The sequence below is a fragment of the Nyctereutes procyonoides genome, unplaced genomic scaffold (genome assembly GCF_905146905.1).
Source record: "Nyctereutes procyonoides isolate TBG_1078 unplaced genomic scaffold, NYPRO_anot_genome, whole genome shotgun sequence".
Taxonomy (NCBI): domain Eukaryota; kingdom Metazoa; phylum Chordata; class Mammalia; order Carnivora; family Canidae; genus Nyctereutes; species Nyctereutes procyonoides.
Window position 1 is genome coordinate 78,186,833 of NW_026575140.1, and position 23,893 is coordinate 78,210,725.

At 40.9% G+C, this 23,893-nt stretch overlaps 1 protein-coding gene across 1 annotated transcript in view; it reads left to right on the top strand.

Moving 5' to 3' along the window:
- Positions 1-23,893, top strand: part of JHY (junctional cadherin complex regulator) — a 59,448-nt gene that overhangs the window by 20,953 nt on the left and 14,602 nt on the right. Inside the window, exons 4-5 of the mRNA XM_055304857.1 lie at positions 12,589-12,702; positions 20,720-21,378. Coding sequence (XP_055160832.1) covers positions 12,589-12,702; positions 20,720-21,378 — 773 coding nt within the window. The remainder of the gene's footprint in view (positions 1-12,588; positions 12,703-20,719; positions 21,379-23,893) is intronic.

Below are 23,893 nucleotides of genomic sequence, written 5' to 3' on the forward strand. Positions count from 1 at the left end.
AATTTTTAAAAATTAAACTATAAAAAATACTAGGGAAAAAATAAGCAATTTCTCCCATAACCTCAAGATGGTTCAAAATCCAAAATCTACAAAAGATTGATAAATTTGACTACATAAATAACCAAAAATTTCTGTAGCAAAAAAAAAAGCAAAATATAAGGAAGAAAATTATTTCTAATTTATATCACAGGTAAAACACAATATCCCTAATATATAAAGAGCTCCTTAAAATCAAGACCAAAAATTCCAATATAAAAATACATAAAGGCCATCAAGAGAAAAGTTTATACATTATTTCTATGATACATATGAAAAGATGCCCAACCTCAGTCAGAGAAATATAAATCAATACTACATTAGGAATCTATTTTTTTTAAAGATTTTATTTATCTATTCATGAGAGACAGAGAGAGAGAGAAGCAGAGACACAGACAGAGGGAAAAGCGGCCTCCATGCAGGGAGCCTGACACGGGACTTGATCCCAGGTCTCCAGGATCATGCTCTGGGCTGAAGATGGCTCCAAACCACCGAGCCACCCAGGCTGCCCTATTTTTTACCTATAATTAAACCAACAAAATTCCAAACATTTGCTGAACCTTTAGGCAAAACATACAGTCAAGTTTGTGAGATAATAAATTGGTATAATGGGTATGGAGGACAATTTGTTAATATCCATTTAAAATATAAATACATATGCTCCTTGAAAAAGTAAAACATGATGACTAAGAGAATAGACTTCAGAGCCAAGATGGCTGGCACCACCACCTGCTGTCTGACCTTGGGCAGGTAGCTTAACCCCTATATGCCTCAGTTTCCTCATCCTTAAAAAAAGATAATAGTACTTTCCTCACAGGATTATGAAGATTAAATAAATGAATAGATATATGTGTTCAGTTAGATCAATGCCTGCTTTATAGCTACCACTGTATAAGTATTAGCAATGATTATTTTTATTTGACCCCACATATTCCACTCCTAGGAATTTTTCCTGGTTATATATGTGCAGTTTTAAAATAACTCCTGTACAAGATTATTCATTACAGCCTTTTTTTCAGCAAAGGATTGGAAACCACCCAGATGTCTATCATGTGGGTAATACTGAAATTATAGTACATCCATAGAATAAAGTACATTGTAGCTGTTAAAAAAAAATGAGGATGAAAAAAAAATGAGGATGTTCTCCATGAATGATTATGGACAATTTGTCAGGGTTTATTAAAAGGGAAAAATTAAAGATATAGAACAGTGCAAACTGTGAAAAATGAGGAAGAATAAAGATATAAGTATATTTTTTGTTTGATATGCATTAAAAAACTGGGAGGATAGCCAGGTGGTTAACTGTAGAGGTTGGGAGGGGAACAGATTGCGGGCACAGTCTTTCACTTTACACCATTATACAGCTCTTCTTTTTTAAAGCCTGCCTGTGGATTCACAAGACACGACATTTTGTAGTAACCCTTGTAATTTCACACCTGTGACAGCTCAGGGTAAGCCACGTTGCATTCTTGTACTTGTAAATATTGGCTCAAAGCAGAAGCATCAGTTTTTAAATTAAGCTGCCCCACAAATTTTTTTTTTTTTTGCCATTTTTCTAGATCTGTTAATGGTACATTAAAATGCACTGGAAAAATCACCTTGGAATTCAGGAGATCTTTATCACATGACCTGTGAAGCAAGGAACTGATATAAAAACCAACACACACTAGAGGGCACCTAAGTATCACGGTCAGCCAAGAACTTTGCTGGTGAATATTCAGGACTTACTTTTACTCATGATTTGTTCAGTGTTTGTCTGAAACTCATTAGTTAGAATTTGAGTCCATTTATGATCTACCATTAAAAGAAATCTGTGTCTTGAAAAAGGAGCTACCTTTCTATCTTGATTCCAGCATGACTTTGAAGACTGATGAAGGTAAAATCTAGCGTGCCCACAAAAGAGCAGTAAGTGCTTTAGACATGTTATTCTTCCCTTGTCCTGCCCGGGGGGGAAAAAAGAAAAAAATCATAGATACTTCGTGAAAGCAAATATAGAAAGGTTATACGGTCACCTATAGTCTTCAAGACAATATAAAGCCCTAGAAAGAATCCACTACCCATTTTGAAGGTCAACATACATTTTTGGCTCCTGCTGAGACAGCAGGTGCGTCAGCCAACAGACCTTTATTGAGCACCAGCTCCATGCTTGGTGCTCAGTGCTAGGGATGTAACAGAAAACAGGGCAAAGGAGCCTGGGCTTCAAGGAACTTCTGTTCCAGTCATGTAACAGAGGCAAGAAATCTAACAAAATAATTTCAAGTGCCAATACATACCTTAGAGAATACTGAATAACTTTACTTAATAACACAATGAAGGGGGTGTAGCTAGGATGTCTGAGTACTTGGGAAGGACCCTCTGAGGATATGTCATTCAAGCTGAGATGTGAACAGATGAGAAAGAGAAAACTATGGAATCTCTTGGGGAGGAGGTTTGGTTTGTGCCAGCCCTGGTAGCACAGGGGCAACCGCTAGGGGCAACACAATGCTATGGGAGAATAAAAATAAAACCGAAACAAAGCACCAATTTGGAAGTCAGACAATCAGGGATTATATCCTGACTCTCCAGCATACTAGGTGGTAGCACTTCCTAGATTTTTGAGCAAGTGATTCTTTAAGTCTTACATTCTTTATCTATTGTATGGGGTCAATTTCTGCCTTAGAGGCCTATTGGGAAAGTTATACAAAGCTCCCGACATGCAGCAGACAATAAAGGGAAGCTATTGTCACAATACTGGGCATTCTGAAGCCATACGAAAGGAAAGGAATCATTCTGGGAACAGGCCCTTCGAAACAGATTTTTTTTCTTTTTTCAGGTCAATAGTGCCTCAAGATGAAAGGAATAGGACTTCAGGTAGAATAAGAAAGTATAGCTAAAAGAGTAGCATTTCAATGCCTTAGTAGCCCAATCTATATGGTATGACTCCCAGAAGACTGTCCACAAAAGGGTACGTGTAGGCACACTTCGCACTTGCCATGTCTATGCTAGATTCAAACTCTCAGAGTGGTACACAGGCTCTCCGTGACCTAACCCCTTCCTGCTGCTTCAGCCTTTCCCTTTGTCATCCCCACCCCCAGCCCTGCGCCTTGCATCCTCAGGATCCTCAGGGAACTCACAGCTCCCAGAACCCAGCATCTCCACTGCGTTTCTGGTCATGGACCACTCTTTCTTGCCTTGTTTGCTTAGGAAAACCTTACCCTCCCTCTTGAGATGCAGCTCAAAGGCCTCTGCCTTCTACCGCAGACCCGGGATTATGAGATGACCAAATGAGATACTGTATGTGAAAGCTTTGTATATAACATGTAGCCCTACATATTTATTATTGAACATTTGATTTAATTTAGTCTCCTACTGGATAAGACTAATATTTTTAAAATATTTTTAAAAAGATTGATTCGAGAGAGAGAGAGAACATGAGTGGGAGGGGCTGAGGGAGAAGGAGAGAGAATCTCGAGCAGACTCCCCACTGAGCACAGAGCCTGATGCAGGGATTAATCTCATGACCTATGAGATTAAGACCTGAGCCGAAACCAAGAGTTGGCAGCTTAACTAAGCCACACAGGTGCCCCTAGACTCATATTTAAGTAACAGATCGCTCTTCTTTACTATAGTTTTAGGTTTATATAATTATCTATAAAATTAAGCTATACCTTTATTTCAAGTGATGATCATTCTTTTCTATTTGGTTAGAAACAGAATTCTTTTTTTTCTTAGAATTCTTCCAGTTTGGTTATATTTTTCCGTCTCCCCTCTATTATATGCATAAAAATTATTCTTCTATAAAGTACTCTGTATCTTCATTGATTGGGTTATTTTTTCCTTTTGCCCTGCATGACCACAACAAGAGCACTTACTTATGACAGCATAATTCAAATTGAACTTTGGAGTTTTTTTCTAGTATAACGCATTTCCTAAGGCATTTTTCTGTGCACACCACTCAGCACTTAGTTGGTTTAACTACCAATTGTATGATCTATAGAGTGACACTCCATTAATGCAGCATTACTGCTGAGGGAATCCATGATAAGACAACTTTCCACGTAACCGAAGCATGCCCTTTCAGAAACCTGAACCTTAACATAAGCAATCATTTCTCAGGATGGCTTTCACAAACATGCCCAGAGGGCCCCACAGGCCTGGCCATCTTCCCCAGGCCATTGTACCTGCTTATGTGGTAAAGTCCACAGCCGTGGTAATGGGAAGAAGGATGCTCTGCCTCTTTATTAAATGCCCCAGTCCACTAAGAGTCTGAGTCATTTTTACTGCTGTCACTGTATCTGCTCTTTAGGAGCTTACGGCCTTATGGGAAGCAGACATTGGAAGAGTCAGCATCAGGGTGCCTGGGCAGTTCAGTCCATCAAGCGTCCACCTCTTAATTTCAGCTAAGGTTGTGATCTCAGGGTTGTGAGATCAAGCCCTGTATCAGGAAGTCTGCTTGAGATTCTGTCTCCCTCTCCCTCTGCCCCTCCCCTCCCACACTCCAAATAAATAATAAACAAAATTTTTTAAAAATAAATAAGATAGTCAGTACCTGTAGAAGAGACACATAAGGTCCCAAAGGAACACAGAAGAAAAACTGCCTGAGTCTGTCAGGGGAAGCCAGAGGGGACTTCACAGAAGAGGCAACCATTGAACAAATTCTTCAAAAGGAAGGTAGCAGATGGTGGTGGGCAACAAACATACTGCAGGCAAAGGGAGCGAGTGTGATGGCGAGAAAGTGTTGAAAGGACTCGGTTTAGGTGGAGCCTGCTGGTACAGTGGGAACCTCTAGGGTACTAGTCAGTTAACCAAATATAGCGGTTAAAGCAGATGTGAAAAATGATGACCCTAAATAGTTGATTTTCACAGAAAGAATATAAACGTACAGGAACTCACCAGTCTGTCCTGAGGGGCCGAGGCCTCTCTTGTCAGTGTGTGTGATCCTGGAGTATGGTCTTGTCCTTTTGCATCAGTTTGAGCGACCTAGGATTCTTACTTTTAATTTCTTAAAGCCAAAGGGAAAACTTGGGAAGCCTTTAGAGAGGATCTGAGAATGTAATCTTTGATTTTTTTTTTAAATGACTGTTTCTCCTAATCTCTTATATATTTTCCCCCCTAGCCGTCACCTTGCCTTTTGCTTTTTTGGGTCACTCTAAATTATTTTATTTAATTTCCTGAAAATAACAACTCTCTGTTCACTCAGATTTCTCCAAATTATCTAAGTTTCAAATACATTCTTAAAATTTCCACAACATATACAATAAAAATTAACACGTTATGGGCACTAAGGAGGGCACGGGTTGTGATGAGCACTGGCTGCGATACTATATGTTGGCAAATTGAACTTATATTTTAGAAAATAAAAAAGTCTGTGGGACCCCTGCATGGCTCAGCAGTTGAGCATCTGCCTTCAGCTCAGGGCATGATCCCGGGGTCCTGGGATCGAGTCCCGCATCGGGCTCCCCACAGGGAGCCTTCTTCTCCCTCTGCCTGTGTCTCTGCCTCTCTGTGTGTCTCTCATGAATAAATAAATAAAATCTAAAAAAATTTTTTAAGTCTTCTGATCCAACCTTAAAAAACAAATAATAAACAAACAAACAGGTTTGCAAATAAATGCAAAAGCCTCTTGTTAAACATACCAGTCAGCTGGTGGACACAGAAATACCAAGGCATCCTAGAAAGTAGCTGGCCAGCCGTGAACATGAGCTGTGGGCATTAGTTGGGATATCTTAAAGAAGGACTGGAAAGTGCTACTTAATCCAGTGAGTTGAGAAGATGAATACTTCCATATTTTACCTGTCTAGACTGTGAGGATGGGAGCGTGGGTATTTAGGCCAGAGAAACTGGCAGGTGCCTTCCATGCAGGCCCTTGTACGTCACTGTAACCCAGGAGCTCTCAGAATGTGGTCCCTGGAACCCGCAGCCTCCGCATCACCTGGGAAATTGTTAGAAGTGCAAATTCTTGGGCCCCATCCCAGACCTCTTGAATCAGAAACTCTGGGGCGAGGCCCAGCAATCTGTTTTAATAAGCCCTCCGAGTGATTCTAATGCATGCCCAAGTTTTAGAACCGCTGTGCTATTGAGTCGTGCCTTTCCTCTACATGATGTGTTATCACTGAAGGATTTTAATAATGGAGCAATTTGAATTCTGTGGCCATCCAGAGGTCATACTTACATATTCTTGGTTGGGTTATACAGAGCTCAGGTTACCTGATTAATCAAACACAAGATATTCCTAAAAATCTCTTTCATATTCTTAAAAATAGTTAACTGCTTCATTCATTGGCATATATTTATTAAGAGCTTATTATGTGTCAGGCATTGTCTTAGGTACTCAAGCTAGATCACTGAACCAAAGACAAAAGTCCCAGGCCTCGTGGGGTTAACTTTCTAGTAGGAAGAGATGGACAATAGACAAAATAGTTAAATCAGTGTATTTGTAGGTGATAGAAGGACTAGGGGGAGAGAGAGAGAGAGAGCAAAGAAATAGGGAGTTTGGGTATATGGGGGGAGGGTGGATTACAGGTTTAAAGAGGTCATGAAGGAGGTGAGAGAGCTCATCATGCAGATATTTGAGGAAAGAATGTTCCTGGAAGACAGAACAGCACATGTGAAGGGTGAAGGCCCAGTGGTCCTGGGCGGAGCAAGCAAGAGAAAGGAAAAGATAAGGCCTGCTTTCCACCTTATTTTGTTGATGGTTGACAACCGGGCTTTATTATAAACCACAAATCTGGCCAGATAAACAAGTAGGGTCTCCGTATTCTGATTGTAAATGGAGAGTTCAGAGCTCAATGTAGATAGGTCTTTTCACTCAGTAATATTTACAGAGCATGTATGTCCGGGCACTTTCAGGGCCGCCCCATGGCTCCCATGAATACCACCACTGGAGCTGGGACTTACAGTCTAGAGGGGAAACAAACATAGTCACCCAGGCCATACCCATTACAAAAGGGAAAGTACAGAGTGCCAAGGCTGTGAGTTCAGGTTCATCTATTATAACCACAGAGGTGTCAAAGAAGGCTTCCTGGAGGAAGTTCCATTTCAGCTGAGGCTGGAACAGCAACAGTAAATAGGATTGGTCAGAATAAGTGAGGGGAAGAGGTGTTTCCCATCAAAGGATGGCCTGCGCACAGACCCAGAGATCCGGGTACCTGTGGCCCCACCACAGAACTAAGAAAACACACAATGTGAAAAGAGCAGGAAGTACAGGAGGCAGGGCCTTACAAGCCTTTAAAGGTTAAAGCAATGGAGAAGCACTGAAGGGTGTTAAAGGGGTGGCCAGCATAATTCGTTTGGGGGTTTCATTTATTTATTTATTTATTTATTTATTTTAAAGACTTTATTTATTCATGAGAGACACAGGCAGAGGGAGAAGCAGGCTCCGTGCAGGGAGCCTGATGCGGGACTCGATCCCGGGACCCCAGGATCACACCCTGGGCCAAAGGCAGAGGCTCAACCACTGAGCCACCTGGGCGTCCCCACTGGAGGGTTTTAAAAGCTGCAGGATCCTATATGGAAACTGAATGCAAAAATGCAAAACGTAGTCTGCCCAAAGGTCATCAAATTCTCACTGAGCCCATCCGTGTGAAATGTAAAGTGACACGTTCCACAGGAAGGGGCCAAGTGGCCAACCGGGAGCCAAAATATTTCATGCGTTTTGTCTCTAAATCGCTGCATCCCGAATACAAATCCCCAGATCATTCAAACAGCTGTGCAAAATACCCATGTTGGAGCCGCACAATGGGGGGGGGGAGGCTCCCTGCACCCCCTCACCTCCGCCTCTCTTGCTGGCCCTGTACCCGCAGTGCTGCGGGGGGCCGGTTTTGACAGGGAGCGCAGCGTATTAGAAATCGCGCAGATCGCTCGTTAGCCAAGTCAGCCACCGTTCACTGACTCCAGTGATTGGGTCCCGAAGGGAGGGGGACAGAGGGAACAGATGTCCTGGAGCGATGGGAAGCAAATACTACAGTAAAAAAAAAAAAAAAAAAAAAAATCAGACCCCTTGGCCTGTTTGATTTTGGATACATGCTGGTGGTTAATACCATCCGGGAGTCACAGGGAAACTGATCTGTCCATTGTAGGGCTCTGCATAAAGTCTAACAAGACACAGCATCAAGGAATAAAGGAGCGAAACTTCCAGCGACTTCAGAACTTAAGGATCATATGCTTTCTAAATATGTTGCAGCGTGTGTCTGTGCAGAGCTCTTCGGGTAAAGCCTCAACTTCTCTGTGCGGCGCCGATCCTCTAAGAACCTGCCGAGTTTCTTTGAGAGCGAAGTAGCCGCCCAATCTAGCTCAGCTGTACTCAATCTGAGTCGCTTTCCTTCCTACAAACCCTCACTTCAAAGCAAGGAACATAATGTACAATTTTTTAATGGCTCTAGACTCAGGCACTCAGGCTCTCTGCTCTGCGCCTTACCTCAGTGTAAACACCTAATCAGGATTGCCCGTGCTTCATCAATAGCAGCCAAATGCAATTCGAGAACCGCAAGCCTTTGAAGTCCTCCCAGCAAAGGCCGGTTTTCTAGTCTGGGATAATGACATGCCATGATTGCTGTCTTTGTTGTATCTTTTCAGTAGAGAAGCAATTATAGGCCTCAATTTAACAGAATAGACATTACACAGCTTATGATGCTCAAAATGCAATTTCATTTGATCATTTTCTCGATTTGATTGGTATTAATAGAATGGTTCGCCAAAGGGGAAAAAAAAATAGCTGGCAGAGGTTGTGTCCCATTCCACTTTCAAAGAGATAATGTAGAAGTATGCTTTACTTGCCCTGAGACTCTCACTGGGGTGATTCAGACACTGAGTTCCACCAAAACAGCCTGCAGATGGAAATATCCTATATCCTACTACACTCCCTGGGGAAGGAAGCGGAGGACGATGTATTTGTAATTTGGAAACTTCTCAGCAGAGCTATGTGAGGGATGCCATCACGGCGGTCAAACAATCAGTATCGCCAGGGACAGGCTGCATCAATTAAACCAAGCAAGTCCCCTTTACAAAAGCCAAGGAATCAAACATCCTAGTGGCGGATGGAGGAAATAGCCCAATTTTTTCTCCCAAGCTCCTGATAACATTTTTGTCCAAGACATCACCTGTTTGAGGTTTGAAAAAAAAGATTATTTCCTCCCCTGCTTAGGCAGCCTATTTAGATTTTTTTTTCCAACTCTCTAGGCCTTCATTTCTCATCCAGGAAAGAGATGATTTTACTTTTAAATGAGTGGCGTTTCTGGGGGGCCCGAGTGGCTCAGTGGTTAAGTGTCTGCTTTTGGCTCAGGTCATGATCCCAGGGTCCTGGCATGGAGCTCTGGGTAGGGCTCCCTGTGCAGAGGGAGTCTGCTCTTCCCTGCTTGTGCTCTCTTGCAAATAAATAAATTTTTTAAATCTTAAAGAAATAATAAGATAAAAATAAATAAATGAGGGATGCCTGGGTGGCTCAGTGGTTGAGCGTCTGCCTTCGGCACAGGGTGTGATCCCGGAGTCCCGGGATCGAGACCCACATTGGGCTCTCTGCAGGGAGCCTGCTTCTCCCTCTGCCTGTGTCTCTGCCTCTCTCTATGTGCCTCTCATGAATAAATAAATCTTTTTTTAAAAAATTAAAAATAATAAAAATAAATTCAAAAATAAAAGATAAAAATAAATAATAAATGATTGATGTTTCCTTTTAACATCATGGGAGTAAGGGATAGAAATCTTTGCAATAACAAAGCCCAGAGTTATGAAACCTAATACTTTAACAGTCTCCTCGTGTTTTTTAAACCAGGGCCATGAGAGGAGGGACAGAGGGATGGCATCATGGCACATAGTTCCTGACCTTCGGTAGTAGCATTTGTATTTTTAAACTTCCTATTTCAGAGCAGGTTAAGCTGTTCCATGGCGTTGGGAAGTCTTCCTTTTGCAGAGTAGGTAATCTTTCAAAATCTGTTGAGTATTCCCATTTGTAATCAGGAAAAAAAATCCCATAGTCCAACAGCACATTTTGTTCCATGTATTCGCCATGATAGTTCAAGCATGAAGAAGTCTTATTTTCATTTTTTCCCATTTCCAGATCAACCTTTAAGTATCTAAACTTCCATACCATATGTTTGCCATATCTATATATGTGAGTCTAGTAATGAGGACAGGTACACATCCAGGTGGAGATAAGAGTTCACCTAAAATAGTCTTTCTGGCGGCCACAGAAGCCACATTGAGTGGTGAGGAATGAGGTTATCATCGGACTCTGGCTTTTTATTTTTTATTTATTTTTTTAAAGATTTTATTTATTTATTCATGAGAGACACACAGAGAGAGGCAGAGACACAGGCAGAGGAAGAAGCAGGCTCCACGCAGGGGGCCCGATCCAGGACTCGATCCTGGGACTCCAGGATCACGCCCTGAGCCAAAGGCAGGTGCTAAACTGCTGAGCCACCCAGGGATCCCCAAGGACTCTGGATTTTTAATATTAAACAAGTATTTCCCCCTCTTTCCCTTATTGAATAGCAATTTGCATAAATGTGGAGTAATAGTTACAAGCAGCAGGAGAATCTCAACATAAACATGACCGATTCTAAATCCCATGCTTTTTCCAGCATTACACAGCTTGCTACTTTTCACACAACACAGCCCACCAGGGGCAATTTAATATAATAAATATATGGGTACCTGGGTAGCTCAGTGGCTGAACACTTGCCTTTGGCTCAGGTCATGATCCTGGGGTCCTGGGATTGAGTCCTGCATCAGGCTCCCTGTAGGGAGCCTGCTTCTCCCTCTGCCTATGTCTCTGCCTCTCTGTGTGTCTCTCGTTAATTAATTAATTAAAATAAATTTTTAAAAATTATTTATAAGTGTAAAATCCAGAATCTAAATTTAAAGGTCTGTTATAGCAGTTTAGAAAGGAGGAAGTCAACCTTTACAAGCCATAAAGCACAGTGGCCAAACGAGTCCAGTGTGGGTAACCTGTCTCAGGAGGAATGGCAAAGAAATCTTTCCCTGGGTCCTGTAAATAGAGGAGGCTTAGCAAAGGCATCGTAGTCAGCTGCTAACATTTGGGGCTATTGTCTGAAAGAGAGATTGACTTAATTCCATTATTTCAGAAGGCCGAGGGATAGAAATTACAGGAAGATATATTTATGCTCTCATAGGGTGAACTTTGTAACATATAAGTGATTGTTCGATGATGCAACAGTATGTTCACCATCCAGGAAGCAGAGAGTGAGAGAGCTAACACTTTATTCCATGGGATGGTGGAAAGGACCAGGTCTCCCACAGAAAGGGAATATTCATAAACCACTTTACGCCTTCTCTCCTCCTCAGTTCATGGAAGATCTTTAAACCTTTAGTAATAGTAACAAACAGGTAATTCCTGCCAGAAGAAGGGACATTGTTTAGGCAGCAAATGGATGCATCTCTACCAGGGATGTACAGAAGTACTAAGCAGTTATACTGGATTACCTCCAGATTCTTTTGCCAACATTAAAATTGTAGGACTTTAGTTTGCTTTCTGAAATGCTTCCTGGTGCCTGGAATTCCATAAAGCACAGAGACAACCTAATTTCTTGGTTTAAAATAGGTAGCAGGGCACCTGGCTGGCTCAGTAGGGAGAACGGACGACTCTTGATCTTGGGGTCATGAGATTGAACCCCAGGATGGGTGTAGAGATTATTTTAAAAAATAAACCTTAAAAATAAAATAAAATAGGTAGGTAATGAAGGCAATGAAGGGCTTCCATAATCTGGGGACCTAAATCCCGCGTAGCTGCCTTCATCAGTGATTCCCGAACCTGGCTGCAGAGTAGACCCACCTGGGGAGCTTTTAAAGTATAATGCTATCTGGGACACCCCAGAGCTTCTGATTTAATCCGTCTGAGATGGGGCCAGGGCACTTATATTTTGTCATTCTAACATCTAACTAAAGTTGAGAACTTCTGATCTATGTTGTTCAAATTTCCCAAGTGCCAACATTACAAATTCTGTAAGTCAAAGATGATATTTCAAAATTGCTAAATAAGAGGTTCTAGAGTTAGACTGCCTCGCTCCTCCACCTACTAGCTGTTGATTCAGGACAAGTTACTTAACGTCTCTGTCCTTCAGTTTTCTCTTCTGCAAAAAAGGGATAATAATAGTTCATGCATGATAAGGCTTAATATAGTATAACTAATATATGCTAAGTGCTTAGGACAACTACTACCATACTATGAACGTTCAATGTATATTAATATTATTTCTATTGTTGCCATTATCTTGAAGCCTAGTGCTATTATTCATTTCATTTCATAGACTCAACATTAGTTACTACATCTGGTTCAGATAACTGTTCTAAAATTCAGTCCCCCACATATGTATTGAACACTTAAAGTAAATACTAGTTTGACCTCAAAGCACCAATTCTCACATCAAGCCTATAGGAGAAAACACTATTTATTCTTGTTTTCCTTGGGAAAAATTCAGGTCCCTGAGGTCTAAGATATATCCTTGAACTGAAAATAAAACATAGCCCTGTAGGACCTCTTTCTAGAGTACATAGATGAGTCTCATGTTTCTAAGACTAAAATGAATCTCACTAACACGCTTTATATGTTTATCCTCTCAGATCTCCTACCCCATCAGTGCAACTGACAAGACATCAATTCAGAACGCCAAAGAGATGGAAAATGCTGCCATCAATCCTGAAGACAAATGGCATCAAAGAGCCCAACAGCTAAAGGTTACCTCTAGATTAAACTCTTAATGGGTTTCAAGAGTTACTGTTAAATATAAGTAATGTTTATGACTCACTTTTTATCACTTACAGGTTTATTATTATGCCTGAGAGTAGTTACCCACCCTTCTAGGGCTAAGACTGTTTTTTTCCCAGATGGGCCATTGCTTGCTCAGCCAGCCAACTCTACCCATTTTTCCAAAGGTTCCAAATTTCCTGGAAGAAAATCATCAAATCATTCTTTAAATTAAAACCCCAAACAGAAGAAAGGCATGAAGAAAATGCAGGAGGAAAAAAAATCTCAGTTGCATAATATTGTCCAAATGTGCACTGCTCCCAAGTCTGTTTCCTTATGGAGCTGGCAGTCACAGTGTCCCTAACTGATGGGCAACACGATCCCTAAAAATAGGCAGGAATCCCCCAGAGCATCATTGAACCCTCATTTGCAGGATAAGAAAGCCTACCAACCAGGAATTTAGCATGAAAACATCCTTTTCTGGCCCTGGGCTGACTACTCTGACATCATAATATGACTTTAGGGAAGATATTTGCAAAATAGTCCCCAGTGGCCATTTTTTTAGAAGAGGAAAAGTGCTAGCACATGATTTTTTTCTGGAACCAGTGTCTGGAGTTACAGGGAGCAGTCACCCTCGCACCAGATTTTATCCCTGCTGAAGGAGGGGTGAGCCCTGTGAAATCACCCAGCCTAGAAAGCCTACTGACACCATCAGTTAGAACTATGTACGGTGGTAAACGTATAATAATAAAAATAAAGTTCATTCCATTTTCAGAGAATTTAGAAGAGAGGGACTGCCTAAATCATCATCTTTCCTTCATAGTGGCTTCCAGTCATTCTCAAAGTTGGGAGAGGGGGGACAGGGAGTAAAAACAGTTGTTCACCCAGAACTTCCTGAAAGCTGATCCCAGGGAGACCAAACCCAGAGGTTGAGAGGATGGGTACTGAAATGTTCGCGGTAATGGGATATAGAGGACAGGGTCTACACCAGACCTGAGAGCGAGACCAGGGAGCTTGGCCAACAGGATGGAGAGGACAAGGGAAACACTTTAAGGTTTTATCATGTGTTACAGCTAATGGACTGCGTCAGAAAACATGGATTTCTGGACCTTCACCTGTCATTTAGTCGATTGAGAACTTTGGGCAAATCTCAACTTCCCCCAAGCCTTAAGTTTCTTCCTTATTAAATGAAGAGTTGCCCAAAATGAATGACAAGACACGTCCCAGCTGCAAAATGCTATTATTCTATGCTATTCTTCTCTAGTTAAATTATTACAGAAAACATACTTGAGGAATGTAAGCCTCTTGCAACCTAGAGCTTCCATAATTATCATGACAGAAAATTATAGGATCTCAGTCAATGGTAAAATAATCACAGTGCTTGATTCATGGCATGGCCTTTGACAGAGGAGGTCAAAAAATTATGTGAGGAAGAAAATCAGAAGAAAGCCAAAAGAGTGCTGTTTATTCTCTGTGGGTACTAGAACTCACTTGTTTATCACCCACTTCTGAATGGAGACAAAGAGGGCCACACATCTAAAGATCATTAGATCTAAAATGATCAACGCAGAGTGGCCTATAGGATGCTTCCCTTTCTTTATTTGGAAAGGATTTGTTAACTCCCTACTGCGTTCTACACACCAGCTAGGCAGGCACTCAGCGTGCAAATGCTCCAGGTTGCCTTTCTTTCTCTGATTCAACTACTCAGATCCAGTGCCTTCTTTCTGGTCCCCCCATCCTGCATGAAGATTTTGCAGCCTCTCCCACCCCACTCTCTGCTCCTTCTCTCTGCTACCACTGTGCCTGTGGTCTGGACTACTCCCTTAGGGTTTATCACATTTGGCTTCATCTCATTAGCTGTTTCCTGTATTCCTTTGGTACCAACTATACTATAACCTCCCTGAACATGTAGATTATTTCTCTACATTTGTTAGCACAGCACTTTATGCCCTCGGGAAATATCTACTGGTTGGTTACAGAAACATTTAAAAATCATGTTGTGAAAATGGGCCCCTCTGAAATTTTTTTTCTTGAAAGAGAACTTTTAGAAGACTTGATGTGTCCCTCAGTAAACCTACACTAACAATGAGTAGCTCTCATTAATAAGAAGTGGCTTTACATGAGATCAAAATAAATCCCACAATGAATATTTATTGAGTATCTACTATAGTCCAGGCACTGGGGGTCAGGTGTCTGGCCCGAAAACCATGGTTCAAGAAAAAGAACTTTAAAAAAATAATTAAGGTAATAAGAGATCATTTTTTAAAAAATGGTTCCTACCCTCCAGGAGCTCAGGGCTTTAGCTGGAAGACAACGATATAATTATTATAATGCAATGATAGGAATGTGGGTATAACATGCAGTAGGAACTAAAAGAGCACCTAATTCTGCCTTAAAAAGATGAGAAAAGTCTCCTGAAAAGAGACAGCATTTGAACTGGCCCTAGAAGGATGAATCAAAATATGGCAAACAGACAAATGGGAGCAGAAACCTGAGAGCATGAGAGACGGGGCGTGTCCTCAGCCTCACCTGTGGCTCAGCAAATGAAGGAGCATGTGTGGGGGAGGAGAGTGGTGTGACAAGGGCTGGACAGGTAACTAGAGGTAGGGGCCCTGAAAGGCTTTCATGCCAGCCCAAAGATTTTAGATTTTATCCAGTAAATGGCAGTAAATAAGCCACTGGCAAATTTTAAGCAGGTTAATGACACGACCAAGCTTACGCAGTAGGAGATTCATCCTAGCCATGGTCTGAAGAATGGATTGGAGGGCAATAAGATTGCAGAGACGGCAAAACCAGTAAGGTGGCATGTGCTGTGGTTCCTGCAAGAGATAATGTGAGAACTCAGGGCGGCAGCACCAGAACTCAGTGTGGTCTGTCCCACACTCCACAGACCATTAGCTCACTTTTCAGTGTGGTGGGCAGATCTTAATGCACCAACTGGATGACACTTCCTGCGGGTCAGGGCAGCGCCTGACCCCCTCAGCGCCTGCCTAGAGATGTTCAAGAAGTGAAAATAACCAATTCAGCAAATGGCTTGAATATAAGGTAAATGGGAGAGAGAGAAAGAGACTGGTTTCCAAGTGTCCGATTAGCGGTACTAATGCCACTGAGAAAGAAAAGGAGGGTTTTTGTGCTGGGGGGAGGGGGAAAGGCATGAGAACAGGGGTGGTGAGTCTGAATTTGGTGGCGGAATGTGATCCGAGCATAGAACTCAGGAGACACATCTAAATTAGCAATGTACATTTGGTGGAAAGAATCCACTCCCTGATGGACAGAGGCTGTAGGAATTGTTGAGATGCCCCAGGAATTGTAGGTCATGGGAGAAGAGAGGAGGGTCAAGAACAGGGTCCATATTGTTAAGTCTTAAGGGTATGCAGAGGCAGAGAGCAGGAGGTGAGAGACTATAAAGGCCGCCCAGGGTAAAATAGTGTCATGGAACCAGAGACCTGAAAATCTCTAGAAAGATGCATCAGTGAATAGGATCAGACTCTACAGGGAAGACAAAAAGGTGCCATGAAAAGGGAATGATATATGTGGTCTCAAAGGATTCAGAAAAAAACCAAGTAGCAATAAGGCACACAATAGTCACAGAAATGACATATATACATGTGTGTGTCCATCTACCTATATATGGAGAGACACGCAGAGGAAGATAGAATGTGGCACAATGTTAACGACTCCCAGTAACAGTATTTGGGAGCTCTCCATGCTCTTCTTGCCATTTTTCTGTAAGTTTGAAATAATTTTGTAAGTTTGAAAAAAATGAAAAGGCAAAGAAAATGGTGCCCAGAGGATTTAGCAACAAAGAGTTTCCCCCGGTGGCCTGAGCAGAGCAGCGTGGGTGGGCTGGTGGGAGTCAGTGCTCTCTTGCAGGGTGTAGAGGTCAGAACCAGAGATGGGAAAGGCGGCCTACCCTTGCGAGATGCCCGACTGCGGGTTAAGAGATGATGTCTAATCAGAGAATGAGATCAGATGACGGATTCTTACTCTTTTTGTTAAAAAGAAGAGATAGAAATACATTCACAAGCAGCAAGGTGGAGCAAGCAGGGATAGAGCAAGGAAACAAGACAGGCCAGAAACAAAGTCTCAGAGCCAATTTAAGCCTGTGCATCTTCTCTTTAAAAATACTGACAGTTGACAGTCATCACCATCACTTTCCATGGAAGCGCCCCACTCACGCCTAAGGGTTTGACTAAGCCACAGCATCCCTCTTCGTTTTGCCTTGCCACATAGATCTTGTCCTGAATTATTCTGGGCTCCCCTGTGGACCTTCATGGATTTTCCAAATCCCAATTCCATGGTGTATCCAGAATGGGACCCAGTACTTAGCTGAGAGTCCAACCTTTGCTGGCCGACGTGAAGGAGCACATTCCCAATAGCAGAAGAACCTTCCCAGGCACGAGCATGTTGTCAATAGCAAAAAGAGAAAGTTCTCCAATTAAGTGAAGCCTCGGAAAAACGAAATAGGATGTTTTCTTTCTTGCCACTCTAAAATTACTCTTGCCTTTCTAGGCAAGGCAAAGGAATGACAGGGTGAAAGGTATGCAGGATCTTTGACTAATTAATATCAAAGTCCTTGTAATCACATCCTAAGTAATCTCCCCACCTTTCCTATTATTATAAGAATATAAGAGCTGTTATTTTGATCTTGCCTCCACCACCATCAATAGAGCTATGCTTATTTTATTCATCAGAACAGAGTCCTCTCTTACTGATGCTGAAAATGAGCCAGTTAATATGTATGCTCTACATTTTCTTAATATCATCAGATGGAATTTATAACACACACACACCCAATGTATTTGTGTTTTATTGTTAATAAGCACAACAGACACTTCCCTAGGTCAGAGCTGATCTTGGAGCCCAGGCACAACCCTCAGGATTGATCGGGGTGGCTTAAGAGCAAGGATGGCTTTTGTTTTAAAGCAGATGAACCTTCAGTTGAGACAGAGCATGCATCCTCCCCTCTGCTCATAGCATGTAAATAGGAAAGTCCTAGAAGAGAAACAGCCTCCGCTCATGGCATGTAAATAGGAAAGTCCTAGAAGAGAAACAGCCAGACCCTGCCTTTCACGGGGTTGGGGGCAAACTACCCGCGGATGGCACAGTATGAACGAACATTAATAACTAAGTACAGATCTTACTAAGAAATTATCATCCTCGCATTAGGCATCAGGATTCCCCAATGCGAACGCTGTACCAATGGCCACTGCTGTGTGTGTGCTGGGAAAACCTCGTGCCATTAAGCAGTTATTCTGAGTGCATGGAGTATGGACTGATTGTGAGTATTGGTAACAAAAGAACCCCATTGAGAGCAGGATGGAATAGAGGATTTCAGGGCTGGTGGAGATTAAGTAGCCTGAGAATGGCTTTGTATATTAACTTGAGGGAACTCAGGTCTTGCGACCTAAAAAGTGACACCTGATGTCTCAATTGTCAGGTAATAAATCTTCAGTAAACCACAGATCTCAAGTAGCCTGCTCAGAAGGTGAGAGAAATCACATCAAGCCTGTAAATGTCTTCCTTTCTGGGGACTGAAATGCCATCTCTGGGCACTTAGACTTATGTGAATAGCGGATTTAACACTTGAGACAATTGAAGTTTCATAAAATGAGGAGTCCTTGGCCCTGTTGACAAAGCACCCTGTGAAGAGTACTATTGTAATCGGAATTGTCAGCAGCAAAAGTATAACATGATTAAAACCAAGTGGTAACCCAAGATTTCGGGTCTGGTACCCCAGGGAAAAAATTCCTGATAGCTTTTTTTTCCCCCTCTTTGTTGGTGGGAATGAGGACAGAGAACAGGGTCATGTACAGTCAGATGGCAGCAGAAAAGGTTCCTGTTCATCTATTTTCCTAGCAATTTTAAAAGGCTAACAAATGTTTTTTTATTTTTTAAAGACTATTTATTTAGAGAGAGTGAGCACAAGCGAGGGGAGGGGCAGAGAGAGAGGAAGAAAGAGAACCTCAAGCAGATTCGGTATGGAGTACAGAGCCTGACATGGGCTCCATCTCAGGAGATCATGACCTGAGCTGAAATCAGGAGTCAGATGCTCAACCGACTGAGCCACCCAGGTGCCCCTGACAAATATATATATATATTTTTTACTGACACTCCCAGCATCAATAAATATTCATCATATATCATAGCAAAGATGGGTTTGGGGGAGGTTTTTTGTTTGTTTTTTGCCTTCATGAAGACTGATGATGGCCATGAAAAGGGACACTGTGTTTCATTAACATACCTGATAATATTGTAAAATAGAGTTTTCTTCTGGGTCCACTATAAGGAAGGACGCTCTTGGAAATTAGGAAAGGGCCTACTGTATATCTATCTGCAGAGCCCTCTTGCCCACATTTCCCCCATGCAGCTCAATATACTGCATGGAAGGAAGAACCTTTCTTAATTGAAATACAGAAAAGGAAGTTTTTCTTTTTGGGGGTATCACCAGTACACAATTAAAGTGTAGAGGTGTCTCATCAGAACCTGGCCAATGCTCCAAAAAGCTCAAATTTTATGGAAAACATGCTCTAAATTTCAGATAAGCCATTTATACTTAAAATCTGACATGCAATATATTATTGTATTGGACTGTTTTAAATTTAACAATCTCAACCTCATTATAGGGAGATGTCATTAGAAATAGAATACCAGGGACGCCTGGGTAGCTCAATGGTTGGGCGCCTGCCTTGGGCCCAGGGCATGATCCTGGAGTCCCAGGATCGAGTCCTGCATCCGGCTTCCTGCATGGAGCCTGTTTCTCTCTCTGCCTGTGTCTCTGCCTCTCTCTGTGTCTCTCATGAATAAATAAAAATCTTTTTAAAAGAAGAAATAGAATACCATTTAATATTATACAGGAATAGGATGTCTTAGTAGTTTTATCAGAAAACTGAAATAAAAGTTGCACTCATTGCAATAATTTGATCATTCTTTGTAGCAAGCTAAAACAATGTGAGCAAAAATATGATTTATTCACTTTAAGGATTGTTTTTTCCTCGAATGATCTGGTAACTGGCATTTTTCAATTAATGTTGCATAGGTAGAGATTTTTTAATATGTGTTCAGAAAGAAAAAATATGTTACAATTATATACCACACAGATGCATATGGTCATATTACTATTTTTACTAAGCATTTAATCATTCTTTCCAAAGGCCTCTTAACTCTGCTAGTTTTTCACAAAGTAATGAGTGCTTTATTCCTTGGAAAATATCTCTAAATGGCTTAGCACAATATAGTTACATAGTGTATCTATTATACCAGGAGTACATTTTGTTGTTACAAGACTTTGAAAAGCATAAAGACCTTTCTGAAATTGAAATATTTCCCCCAGATGTTTGATTGCCTAAGTACAGGCTATATTAAGGAACTGAAGCAAAACAACCCTTGTGGCTTCACAGATGTCCTATCACAGTGCAGACTCTTTTATAATCCTCTGAATAAAATCTAATTTGTTTCATCTGGTGAAGAGGTCATTTCTAGCTTCTGACCTATATGAGTAAAAAGATCTGATCATCTAAATTGTATCTCATATTTGACTTGTACTTTGTTGGTAAAGCAGATCATTGATGTGCTCTCCGGTTAAGATTTTAAAAAATATTCAGCTTAGTTAAAATAAACTTGCATATTTTGATGTATATTTGTACTTTCTTTGTATGTAGCCCTGTAAAGGTAAAGCTCCCCCCACCACACACACACACACACACACACACACACACACACACACACGGTAACTCTTCATTTTACATTTGAAGTCAAAGACTTCAATATAAAGCCCATTCTCTCTACTTATTTCTAGATAATTCATAATCTGAAATTGCCAGGAGGAACTACTTAGCTAATCACTCTTATATCCTGAAATTAGGAAAGGGCCTACTGTACTCTTTATCTCCTTCCAATATTGTGGTCACCCTCCCAGAAGTCTCAGCTCCTAGTTTGAAAAATACTAATGTAAAGTGTGAAGAGTTCCAATCACCCGATTTACATTAACCAAAGATATCTTTTTAGAATTATCAGGAACACTTGTCTCAATATGAAAGTGCAAAATCAAACAGCGTACCAAGAGGTCAATCTTCTGAAACAACAAATGGCCAGCAACCTTCCAGAAGACCAACCAAGCACAAGATTCGAAACCATCATAAACGCCAGCGTGGCCGGAAGTCTTTGGTGACTGAAGAGCTGGCTGTCAGTCACAGAAACCAGAAGGGCACTCCCAGGCAGCAACAAAATCAAAATAAGCCTACTGAGACTTCAATAAAGCATGAAACAATTGGAATTATGAATGCGCCTAACAATGATTTACAACACTCAAGTGCACTTAGGAGCCAGGATCCCACAGTAACCTCCAATAAATTTGCTCCACCACAGCAGGGTTTTGACAATGTGTTGTACAAAAACTCTACTGGATATCACTTGGTGAGTGTTAAGAAAGAAAGAGGACACAAAGGCCAGGGAGAGAAGAGACTGTCACAACAGCAGCTACACGTCAACACTCTTTCCCATGTGGACTTGAACTACCTCCATGAGCTTACTCAGAGACCAGTGCCCCTGAGCCAGAAGGGCTCCTGGTCTGTTCCTAACATAAACGTTAATGGGTCGAAGGAAAAGAAGAAGCAACCCAATCAGGCTTACACAGAAACAAAATATAAGAACTTAGAAATACTATGGTAAGAATTCCCTTTGCTCAAGTGTTTTCCTAGAGAAGTAATGAGAGACCACTGAAGACAGGAGAAGGAGAATGGGTGGGGGGCTATGGGGACAGGTCATGGGGGTGGTCACGGGAGAGGAAATGTCACCTAACAAGGTCCTTGGCTCCAATTTCTTTTCTTTTGCTTTTATTTTCTTTTTTCTTTTTCCTTTCTTTCTTTCAGAGACAGAGCAGCAAGTGTGGGAGAAGGGAGAGGGAGAGAGAGAATCTCAAGCAGACTCCCCACAGAGCACAGAGTCCAACATGGGGCTTGATCTCATGATCCTGAGATCGTGAACAGAGCCAAAACCAAGAACTGACTGAGCCACCCAGGCACCCCAATTGGCTCTGATTTCTGCCTCAAATAGTACACTTTCAATGTATTTTTCCTGGTCTCTAGTTTTTCAACTGTAGTTAAGCCAGATGTTGGAGGGAAGAGAGGAGGACAGAGGGACTGGTCATTAAAAAAATAAAAAAAATCACTATATTTGGGGGATTAAAAGTAATGTTTGGAGGAAACTATCTCCAACATTGTATTGACCTATCCTAAGGAAATAATCCAAAATACAGAAAAATACATATGCACAAAAATACCATCATTTACCAAAAGGACAACAATAACCCAACAATAAGGAAAGGTTTAGGTAAATCATGGTATTTAATATCATGTAAGCATTAAAAGTTATGGTTATCAGGAAACACCTCTATAAAAAGAAAATAGTAAGGTGCAAATTGACACCTAAGGAGTGGGAGCTTTAGTATGTAAAAATATGCACAAAGGAAAAAAATGCACCAAAATATCAATAGTAGTTATTTCTGGCAAGAGAGGTTGGATTATTTTTAATGTCATCTTCATACTTTCTGAATTGTTCAAGTTCCCTGCAATGTAGATCTATTCCTTCTACAATAAAAAAAAAAGTTATTTTAAAAATCACTTCAGAGGACATTTCCTGATGTCTTTCAGTCAAATGCGTTTATCACAAACCTTATATGCACTAAATCCAGGGCTAAAATGCTGTAGAAGATACAGAAGTAGTATGATGCCCAGGTACCTTCCAGGAGCTTACTTTCAAAGTAGGGAGACAATTTTGCATGTCTGAAGTGATGAGAAGACATTTCAGGGCTGTCTGTGTTGGAGATGTGGAATGTACATTCAATAAAATTCAGATTTAGCTTCCTAGAAGAGATAGTGAGAGATAGCAAGCATCCTGGCCTTTCTTTCCTGACTTTCGAGGGAGTGCTTCTAGTATTTATAGGATTAAAAATATTTAACTTTTGGTAGACAGGGAGGGGAGACAGGAAACTTCTATTCCTTTTGCAAGGAGCTTTTATCACAAATGGATTTTCAGCTTTAAACTACTTACATTTATTGTAATAATCATATTTGGATTTACTTCGAGCATCTTAATTTGTCCCTTCGATCACCTACTGTTTCTATACTCTTACATCTCTCTATATATGGATATATAGATCCCCTATTGAACTAATAGAGTTTTGTTACTTTGTCCCTCTCCTGATTTGGAAATACATATTCTCTATTTTGCATATAGTTGACATACAGCGTTACATTAGTTTTAGGTGTACAACTTAGTGACCTGACAAGTTTATATATCATGTACGTTCACAGGTAGCTACCATATGTCCCATTACATTGCTCTATATAAAGACTATATTCTTTATGCTGTGACTTTTATTTCCATGACTTATTCACTCCGTACCTGAAAGCCTAAACCTCCCTCTCCTTCACCCATTTAACCCAACCCCCTACCTCCTCCTATCTGGAAACCACCAGTTTGTTCTCTGTATTTATGGGACTGATTTGGCTTTTTTCTTTATTTTTTCTTTATTTTTTATATTTCATGTATGAGTGGAATCATATGGTATTTGTGTCAGATTTATTTCACTTTGCATGATGTCCTTTAGTGCCATCCAATTCATTTTTTAAAAAACTTAACTTGACTAGTGTTAATATTTCTATTCTCTTCCAGAACATATTCAGAATTGCTGGATTGTTTTAATCCAATCACCCTGCGGGTCATAGAATTTTTGGCCAGCATCTTGTCCAGCACCTAGAACTCTAAAAATTATTGATTTTATACAATCAATATTTCACATGTAATTGTTTTTTCATGCCTTTGCCTCACAGTTTTTCTTCCATTTTACTCTTTCTTCTTGAAGTAGACATCCTTTGGAAAGTATTTCAACAAGAGTAGGTCACTGGAAACTTTACCTGAAATTCCTTTACATTCTGTCTGGAGTTATAGTTAAACTGGTAAAAACTTAAACTCTTTGAAAACATTTTTCTGTGTTTCTGTGTGGAAAGTTTTTTGTCAATATATTATTCATTTTTGTCTTTTCTGTTACAGTCGTCCTCTTTGTTCTTGGTGTTCTGAAGTATCACTGTGTTAGGTCTAGGTACGAAATGTTTAATCCTGCTTGTGATTTCTAAATCTGAGGATTCATTTCTTTCATAAATTCCACAAAATTATCATCCA